The 10704-nt window shown below is 34.1% G+C and overlaps 1 protein-coding gene across 1 annotated transcript; it reads right to left on the bottom strand.

Annotated features, from left to right (window-relative positions):
- Positions 1–1181: 1181 nt before the first annotated feature.
- Positions 1182–5717, bottom strand: LOC106474933 (transcription factor TFIIIB component B'' homolog). Its single transcript, XM_013935632.2, has one exon. The coding sequence runs from the start codon at positions 5576–5578 to the stop codon at positions 2990–2992; it is 2589 nt and encodes an 862-aa protein (XP_013791086.1). The 5' UTR covers positions 5579–5717; the 3' UTR covers positions 1182–2989.
- Positions 5718–10704: the final 4987 nt, after the last annotated feature.

The following is a 10704-nucleotide window of genomic DNA, read 5'->3' as shown; positions in this document are numbered from 1 at the left end:
ATTAGTCGGTACATTAGTTAAACCTATATTACATTAACGTTTCCTTACGTTTTGAAGAAGTTCAATGCCAATTTTTACGCTATAGAACTACGATAAAGTTAACATGCTACTATATAAACTATAATCTAATATTTACAGCATATATATTCAGCTTGTACGTCAAAGAAATCCGCCACATTTGACGGTTTTCTCTGTTGTAAGTGACCCTTGGGGTGTAACCATGGACAGACATTCTTTGTACAGTATATAAAATGCATTTTATACGTGGCAGACAACCCCGTTTTAACTGGAACCCAGACCTGACCAAAAAAGCACTGGAATGTTCTATAATTTATATTGTGAATTAAAGATTTATTAAGGTTTGGAGATGAATAAAACTAGAGATACAGATCTGGCACCCCGTAGACTAGGCCTCTCACTACAACCACCAAAATACAAGTTGGATGCTAAGTCTCTCACTACCACCAAAATATAAGTTGGAGGGTAGACTAGGCCTAGAACATTAGAGCCACTGGAGATGTTGACAGAACATTAGAACCACTGGAGATGCTAACAGAATATTAGAACCACTGAAGATGCTGATAGAACATTAGAGCCACTGGAGATACTGACAGAACCTTAGAGCCACAGGAGATACTGACAGAACATTAGAGCCACTGGAGATGTTGACAGAACATTAGAACCACTGGAGATGCTAACAGAATATTAGAACCACTGAAGATGCTGATAGAACATTAGAGCCACTGGAGATACTGACAGAACCTTAGAGCCACAGGAGATACTGACAGAACATTAGAGCCACTGGAGATGTAGACAGAATATTAGAGCCACTGGAGATGTTGAAAGAACATTAGAGCCACTGGAGATGCTAACAGAATATTAGAACCACTGGAGATGTTGACAGAACATTAGAACCACTGGAGATGCTAACAGAATATTAGAGCCACTGAAGATGCTGATAGAACATTAGAGCCACTGGAGATGTTGACAGAACATTAGAGCCACTGGAGATACTGACAGAACATTAGAGCCACTGAATATGCTGACATACCATTATCTTTACTTCCCACTGTAAATATAATATAATGATCAGTGTAATGACAGAACGTTATCTTTACTTCCCAATGTAAATATAATATAATGATCTGTGTAAACACAGAATTAAAGAGATTCATTCCATATTTATCTGTTTCTAAAATTCCGTTTATATTCTGCCAGCAGTATACAGCACAAGTTACACATTGCTTTGGCTGATCAGTCTTAGTAAGATTCACACGTTTTGACTGTAGATGTTCCACTGAAATGAAACCCTTTCCTTGAAGTAAGTTTCAAAACAGTCACACATATAAACAAGGTTTGAACATATTTAATACAAAAAATATTGATATTTCATATTTTTACACAAACACAGCAAGAACACATGCACAATACTGATACAAGAATAATTCTATAATCATACAATTTAATGATAGAAGCAAAAAATAACACAATGTTGCATTTAACACTTAAATGTAAGAAAAACACACACTTTGAAAAAAAATATTTTACCCAAAACGACTTGTACAAGGATTCAAGTTCTTATACAGTTATGTGTCCTTTTAAGTCCATTGTTGTCTTCTTTCACTATAGGACAGATTTTGACCATCATACTGGGTGGTTAAAATAAAAGATTTCCTAAAGAGAATTACTATCAAAAGCTGGCTAAGTTCTAATGTGAACTATCTGTTGACCACGTATGCTCTAGAGAGAAGTACAAAGTTACTTCAGCTATATTCACTAATTTCGGACTGAAGAGGACAAGTACATGTGCAATAACTAGTACCTTTCTACAAGTTTTTTAGATAGAATGTATATTGTTTCCAAAGTGTTTTCTCTCTCACTAAGTATATATTAGATCCTTGGACCAAACTGCAGTTTAAAGTAATCAGAAATAGGACTAAGGTAATAAAGATTTCGACTTCACTTGTCTAGACTCTCTCCTCCATACACTACAGAATAACACAAGACATCTGTCTGCAGCATTTAATAATTTATGTAATAGTTTTACAAAATAATAATACACTGAACTAATACTGAAGCTATAATTACCTAATACTAATGGTGATTGTTTTTTAAGGCAAAATTGCTTCTTCTTGATCAGTTTTTCTATAAAGTAGCATAGATACAAAAACCAATAGACTAAGTATTTTCAAGGACATGTAGACTTCCAAGAAGTTTGTTTCCTTAAAAGAATTTATAATGTTTCTAAAGTTAACTGTAAAAAATCAAAATGTAAGAAAAATAAACACCTCAGTTTGTAAGCAAATAGTAATATTGCATTGTTAAGGGGTCAGAGGTAAGACCCAAGACTGAAGAAATAAGAGTACTAAAAAGTAAGAAGATTTACAGAAATAGAGTAATTAGAGGTAAGAAACAAACTTGGAGAGATACGAATACTCAAAGATGAAGCCCAAAGTTGGAGAGATAAGTGTACTTAGGGTTAAGACCCGAACTTGAGAGAGAAGTTTATTTAGGGTTAAGACCTGAACTTGGAGAGATACGTGTATTTAGGGTTAAGACCTGAACTTGGAGAGATAAGTGTACTTAGGGTTAAGACTCGAACTTGAGAGATAAGTGTACTTAGGGTTAAGACCTGAACTTGAGAGAGAAGTGTACTTCGGGTTAAGACCTGAACTTGAGAGAGAAGTGTATTTAGGGTTAAGACACACTGTTGATGACAGGAAAATACTAACAAAATGAGGGAGAAAACAGTGATGGAACAAAAATTGACATTACTAAAATGAAATTTTAGGACTGGACTAGGCAGAGAATATCTTTTGAAACAACTTAAAATAAACTTAAACTCAAATAGAAAGCACCTACTACCCTTGAAACCAAAGCCTTTGTCAAATTTTACTTGTCTCTAATCTTTACACAATAGAGAAAAACTATATATACAAATATGTACAATAACAATATATACAATAATCAAACTAGTCTACAAAAACTTTCATTCTCCTTCAGTTAGAATGTTGCCTACTGATTCCTCCGGTCTTTGATCTGAAGGAGATAGGAGGTAAACATGAACAACATGTCCTTGCTGGGGTGAGCTACTTGCCAGAAGTATTAGCTGATCTTGAGATCTAAGAATGTTAGGTGACATTCCCTGTTGTAAACTAGGAATTGTTGGACTGATAATGGATGTTGTTGACATCTCACTTGGTACTGAAACGGACGTTTTTTCTGAAACAACAGGAATACAGGTGTCCGTTGAAGTTGATGGTAAAGTCTCTTTGGATTCTCTGCTTGATATTCCCAATGGAGTTATTCCATTTGGTAAATGTTCAGAATTCAAGGATTTTTTGTAAATTAATGATGGTGATGATGGCTCTTCATCCATGCTACAAATAACTGGACATGTAATATGAAACATGTTAATTTCTGAATTGTAACTCTCTTTTGACACATCGTCTTCTTGGTTAAGAGGTTTTAGGTGAGGTTGTTTGTTTGAACTGGAATTATTTGTTGTATGTTTTTTGGGTTTGGAAAGTTTTCTTGCCTGACCCAATTTTGCTCTTTCATTTTCTGGTATATACTCTTCATCATTTGGATCATTTACAAATTCTTCTTCTTCTTCTTCATCATTGAAAATTAATTCTAAATCATCATCACCTTCACTTGAAGAATCACTAACTGCATAAGACCTACGTGCTCGTTTTTTACGACCACAAGGTCTCTTCTGTTTTGTATTACATTCTTTCTTGTTCTTAAATTTTCTTTTGTTAAAACCCACAGAAGTTTTATTTTTAGTTAACCTTTCCTCCTCTTCTCCACTGTTACTATCTAGTTCAAAATCGGCAATCTTATACTTCATTGGATCTCGAACTGCTCTTTCAACAAGTGGTTTATGCAACTTTTCCTCTCGTTTATATTTATTTTTCAATTCTTCTCGTGTTCTCTTTGAAAACAAGTTTGACATAAGAGTAAAGTCAGTTCCACAGATGCTCAAGGCTTTGTAAAACTTAGCAGTTTCTTTCACTTTCCACACTCGATAAGATTTACTCTTCCGAAATGAAGAATACGTCGCTTGTCCCGTGCTTTCGTGAACGATCTCTGGGTCCAAGTGATCTTTTTCAGCATTAGCTGTCTGCTTAATTACCAATGAAGCTTCATCTAGAATTATCTCACCATCTTCATTAACTCGAACTCGAGGACCTGGAACATTCTCATCATCATCATTAAGGTTGTCATTATCTTTCTTGTGAGTTGGATCATCAACTTGTTCTTCTTCTAAGTGACTAGTATCAGTATCCATAGTGTTGCTAATATTTTTATTTTTTTCTTTGTCATTCTGGCTTTCATTTGAAGACTTCATTGGATTTTCTGTTGGATTCCAGTAGATTAGGTCTAACATTTTCATATCTTTCTTCTCTAGAATTTTTTTGTGGCACCTTGTTCTATGGTGTTGATATTTTTTAACAGGTTTTTTATCTTTAAGAAACTGCATATTATTATTTTCATTAACTCCTACCTCCTCCATGTCCTCATCATTACCCTCAGGAGCTATTTCTATTACTGACTCAATTTCTTCCACATTTATCTGTTCATGCATGTTGCTTGAGTCACCTTTTTCCTTACTATCTTTATTATGTTGACAATCCTGCTTTTTAATATCAGTCAAAGTGTCAAAAGTGTTTTCTTCAGATTTTCTAGAAGACTCACTAGCTTTTGTTAGAGACTCTTTAGGAGGTTCAGAAACTCTTTTTCTAGCTTCTTTTGGTGTATCAAGGACCTTTGGTTTTAATCGCCGCCTCCTAGCTTGCTTATTTTTAACATCATCATTGCCTGAGATTTCATTGCTCTTATTGGATTTGGCTTCTTCGTTAATTTCTTTGTTTGCAGTGTCTTTAGGTCGTCTTTTAACAACCTGAGAATTCTTAATCTTTTTGCATGTATCAGACTGTGCATCAGTATCACACTTACCATGCACACTGTCTTCAAACCTGTAATTTTCTCTTCCAAGATCAGGCATTTTCTTGTCTGTATTTTGACTGATTTCATCACTTTCACCAGCGTGACTCATTCTATAATTTAAATCTTCAACTGTATCATTGTCATTAGTGTTTGATATCTGTAAGTCTGGTTGAACTATGTTACTTGATGAATTAGTGTAATTGATAATGGCATCATTGTTGACCTCAGGCAAGCATACAACAGAAGCTGAAGAGGTTTTACTCTCCGTGTCACTTGTCAGAGCTGAAATATAAGTTTGGTCATTAATGTTTCTGTTGACATGTTGTATAGTCTTAACAGGAGGTTCTGAAGTTTTCTCCCTAACACTACATTCCTTCGTAGATGAAACTGGTAAAATATTTGTATTGTTTTTTGTTCTAGGTGTTGAACAACCAGGATCATTTTGTACTCCTAAACCTACTTTGGCATTTACGTTAGGACTAACGTTAGGTTTGGTTGTCACAGAAGTATTTTCCAATGCAGCAGTATCAGTATCACTGGCAACGTTAATATTACTATCACGAGAACTTCTTACAGTAATACCTGTTTTGGGTTTTATTTGAAGACGTGCTCTTCGTGTTCCCATTTTGATTTTCACTCATAAACCTAATATAGATCAGACGCTTAATCGAACTTTTATTTGTTTATTTCTCACTCGATATTACGATAACACTAACGCCACCACCAATTAGTATTACTACTACTAGTAGTAGTAATATTATTAACTGTATAACGAAACGTGGAGTCTTTAAAAAGCGTCCTCTACTGGTACAAAGAGTTAGTTTTATTATTTTTACCTTTTCTAAATTAACTAATACGTTTGTGAATTCTTATATGCAACTAAAGATAGAGCATATTCAAACAAATTTTAATACCACTGTGGTTTGAATTTAAAAAACCGAAAGAGGACAACCCTAAAAAATTGTATTACGCAGTACACAATTATTTAATTCTCAACATTTTTCTTAATACATTCTGTCGTTTTTCTTCAATGAAGTCAAGTCGCGTAGTTTACTCGATGGGCTGAAACTATGACAGTGTATATTATCATTTCTACTTGAAGGGTTGAAACGATAACAGTGTATATTATTATTTCTACTTGACGGGTTGAAACTATGACAACGTGTATTATTTTTTCTACGTGACGAATTGCAACTATTACAGCGTGACGAGTTGAAATTATGGCATGTAAATATAATTCTATGCAACGAGTTGAAACTATAATAAGGTGTTTTATTACTTTTTATAAAAATATTGATTCATTGCTGATTCTAGCGGTATACGTCTGCAGAGATACTGTTGTGCCACTGGAAGGGGGGGGGGGCTGTCCATTAGTCTCGAGAGCGTAGTCCTTTTTCTGTGCTTTTCTGGATGTGACATTTTCTTGGTCATGGAAAAGCAACAACTTTGGAGACATCACGTTTCAAGTGTGATTTATTTTATAACACCCCTTATCTGCCCATAGTTATCCCTAATTTGAACTAATAGACTAGAGGAAAGACAACTACCCAATAACATCAATCGCCAACTCTTGTTTGACTGAATAGTGGATTTGATTATCACTCTTATACCCCATCCACCGCCCTAAAATGCAGAGCGCTTTTTTGCAACAAAAGAACGTAAAACACGAACCATAGAATTCGCAGTCTGGGCACGCTAATATGTAGCTCACGACCATGCCCTAATCTAAAGAAATATTATTTCTTGAGCATTCGATGAGTAGCAACTAGAACCACTTCGATTTGGAACTGAAGAAGACATAATGTGTCTCCAATATCAAGACTTCTGACACTTTATTCGATTTATTGCGTTTCTTTACTAAAGTAAACGTCTTTCTTTTCTTTTATGAAGCCAGTACTGTTTGTATTTATTCGCAGTTCAATCGTGCATAAAGAAGTAACATTAACTCTCAGAAAATTTGATCGTCCATACTCTGCGATTCGGGGTTCTCAAAGGAGAACCCACACAACTGCTAGTAAGTACAACTCAAGAAAACCCCAACTAAATTCAACTCGCTTGCTCTATTTTCTTACATGGATTTTTTGGAAATAAATTAACAAAAATTTATCACCAAGTTATTAACTTCTTTTCAGAATATTATGATACAAATAATACAATTATTTGGCTTTTATTTACTAATACACCAGTATATTATTCAAAATGAAAATAAGAACGAACTTACATTAATTATGTATAATAATTTAATATTGATAATTCAAGCTAAATATGATGTTTTCATGTCACTTTTATAGACTATTTGCGTTGGCCATAAAAAAGAATCAAGCGCCAAAGTAATATTTATATCTAATCATTATTTTATTGTAATGAATGTGTGTAAACGTGGCTGACAGGATTTTTCACGTGACAGTCCGTAGAATATACTCTTGAGCACAGGAAATGTTTAAAAACAGTATAAAATGTAGAAGTAAGAATACTATAAATTACCGTGTTGAAGTTGTTTAGATGAAGTAACGTTATTGAGGAATTCACACATGTTGTAAATATATATATATATATATATGATATGTTACTGCTTAAATAAAAAAAAATAAAAAAATAGTAACTAGTGTTCTGTCCTATGTAGCCCGCCAGTTCAAAAGCAGCATACAATACAGGTACTAGGTTAGGACGCTGTCATACCAGAAATACGACAGGACTGGGTTGTCACTGTCGATAGTTGGCGTGGGTTTAGTCACACCCTATGAAGTTAATATTGAAATAATAGGAACATAACCGGTAGGTGAGTTTGGTTTTGGTAATTATTAATACTATTATTTTGTGGTTAACGGTTGTTGAACTTCATTTAACTTAAAAACATTCAATACAATATAACACGACTAGTACAGTTTAGTACGGTGCGAGTTGTGTCACTACTCGTTACTCTGTGACATCGTGAGTGACTAAGCCTTTTAATTAAACTTTTATTTGGTTTCATTACATTTAAGTAATAGTTTTTTCAATTATTCTGCGTAGTGTTTATAAGTTAATACTTAATGCACTTAATCATTATTAGTTAATAAATTAACAGACTTTCATGTTGCTTAGTGATTCTTCAGTCAATGTAAACGTGTAACACAAGTTTGAGACAGCCGGCACTACTACTAAATACAACTAATTATAAATTGATTCCCAGTGTTTGGCGTAACAACGACCTCCAGTTATATGACTCATCTTGCCTTTGACTTTGAGATAGAATACGTTTAATCTTAGTTTTATCTGAAAATAAAACAAGCGCTAGGTGTTATCAAAGTTAGTTTGTGCTTATGATTCATAATATGAGGGTGCGTTTACTTTAAGTTTAAGAAAATATTATCTTAAAATTTAAGTGCATCATTAATTTTACCGTTTCCAGGTAAGCTATCTCGCGGAGGTCCGTAGTACAAGAAGTACATAAGTTACAACAGCAAAGCCAAGCTACGTGTTTTGCCGGTAGTGTTGACGTGAAGTCTACGCTTTTTACCTAGGCTTAAGAGAAATTGTTGAAATAGTAATTGCTAATAAAATAATAAATTGAAATTGGTTGATAGTAAGTTTAAATTTAAAATGAGGTAAATACCAGCTTCGTATTTTTGTAGGAAATATGTAACTGATGTTATATTTATTATTAAGCAAGACCTATTTTACATAATAATTTAAGCTTTTACTGGTTTTAGAACTATTGGAAGTTATTTGTTAGCTTGAGAAGAAACTGCAAACATATTTTAGGCTTAGTCTAAGCCTAATTTTATAGTTAATTATAAGCCAAGCTAGAACTTGTTTAATATTCTGAAACATTTTTTTTCTTCAAAAGTTGCTGAAAAATTAGAAACATTTAAATTTTGTCTAACATATAATAACAAGTTATCTTTATCTCCACTGTATCTATTGATTCCATATATCAGTAATACAGGCCTGTGATGGTTTTATTGTCTTAATTTTTACATGTTATACAGTAATTCCTGTACAGATTTTTCACAGAATGTCATATGTTTTTTTACATAAGTGAATCATTTTCATTGGAATTGGGTGACATTTTGTTATGTTTAAAATGTTGACAACCACTGGCTGTAGATTTCTCTAAACCAATTGATTGTTCTAAAACCCTCAAGAAACCCACTGCTAGGATATAAACAGTTAACAGACTGCATGATGTGTCATTTCTGGATTGTGTTTATTTGTGCGTGCACTTTGACATTATTTTTTTCAATATTATTTATTTGTCACTATGGCAACAAGAGGTTTTGTGAATGACCCAAACATATTCTGTTATATCTGTGATAAATTTGTTGTAAAGAATCAAAGACAAAATGTTACAGAATTTGTCAAAAAAGTATATTACATGTATTTTGGAATAAAACTTTGGGACCAAGATAAATCATGGGCTCCTTACAAAGCTTGCACCATTTGTGTCGAAGAGTTGAGAAAATGGACTAAAGGTAAGAAAGTCTTTGCCTTTTGGAATTTCAATGATCTGGCATGAGCTTAGAAACCACAGATGACTGCTATTTTTGCTCATGGAACGTGCAAGGCTACAACACTCGAAATATGAAGGAAATTTCTTATTCGAACCTTCAGTCTGATGTAAGACCTGTTGCTCTTGAACCTGATATACCTGTACCTACTCCACAGGAGACTCTTGATACAGTTTCATCTGAATCTGATGTCAATAGAAATGATGATAGGGATTGTTTTCGACCTGAAACGTCTGGTGAACCACAACTTTTGACACAATATGAACTTAATGATTTGGTGAAAGATTTGGGCCTTCTAAAGGCTTTTTCAGAGATTTTGAGGTCCAGACTTCGGGCTAAGAACTTACTTTCTCTAGGGACATCATTTTACTGGTAGATAAATCGTGAGAAAGAGTTTATATCATACTTTTCACAAGAAGGTTCACTGATTTATTGCAACAATATTGCTCAATTAATACCAATGTTAGGAGCCGCAGGCTATGAACCAAGTAAGGGGGCAATTGTTTATTGATTCCTCCAGAAGTCTAAAAGGTGTTCTCCTTCACAATGGTGACATATATGCATCTGTTTCTATTGTTCATTTGGTTCACTTGAAGGAAACGTATGAAAATCTTGAACTTCTTTTTAATAAGGTAAAATATAAAAAACACGGTTGGCTACTATGGAGACTTAAGTTCTTTGTATGTTGTTGGGTCAACATTACAGTTATACAAAGTTCCATGTTTTTTGTGTGAATGGAACAGCAGAGCATGAAATCAGCACTGAATAAAGAAGCAATGACCACGCACAGTCAGCCTGATACCAGGATCGCAAACCATTGAACGTGAAAGTTTGGTTGACACAAATAAAGTTGTATTACCTCCACTTCACATAAAACTGGGCTTGGAAAGGCCTTAGACAAAGGTGGGCAATTCCCAGCTCTTTCAGAAGTGAAACGTAAAGAAGGGATTTTTGTTGCTCTTCAGATTAGATGTTATTGACAAATCTTTAGGAAACAATTAGAACCCAAGTTATAAAAATATTGTCATAACATGCTTGATAGATTCAAAGAGTTGGGTTGTAATATGAGCTTAAGTTCATTTCTTACACTTGCATATTGACTATATCTCTGAAAATCTCAATACCTTCAGTGAAGAACAGGGGGGAAAGTTTCATCAAGACATCAGGGAAATAGAGAGGGAGGTATCGGGGAAGGTGGAACATTGGTCATTGAAATGAGATGCTCCAGATACAATACAAAGAAAGACCCCAACACGTAGTT

Source organism: Limulus polyphemus, unplaced genomic scaffold (assembly GCF_000517525.1).
Source record: "Limulus polyphemus unplaced genomic scaffold, Limulus_polyphemus-2.1.2 Scaffold7876, whole genome shotgun sequence".
Taxonomy (NCBI): Eukaryota; Metazoa; Arthropoda; class Merostomata; order Xiphosura; family Limulidae; genus Limulus; species Limulus polyphemus.
Note: the sequence above shows the minus strand (reverse complement) of the source record. Positions and strands in the feature narration are given on the sequence as shown.

Excerpts from the sequence above, each read along its gene's own strand:
- LOC106474933 (XM_013935632.2), bottom strand. The coding sequence starts at position 5,578 with ATGGGAACACGAAGAGCACGTCTTCAAATAAAACCCAAAACAGGTATT.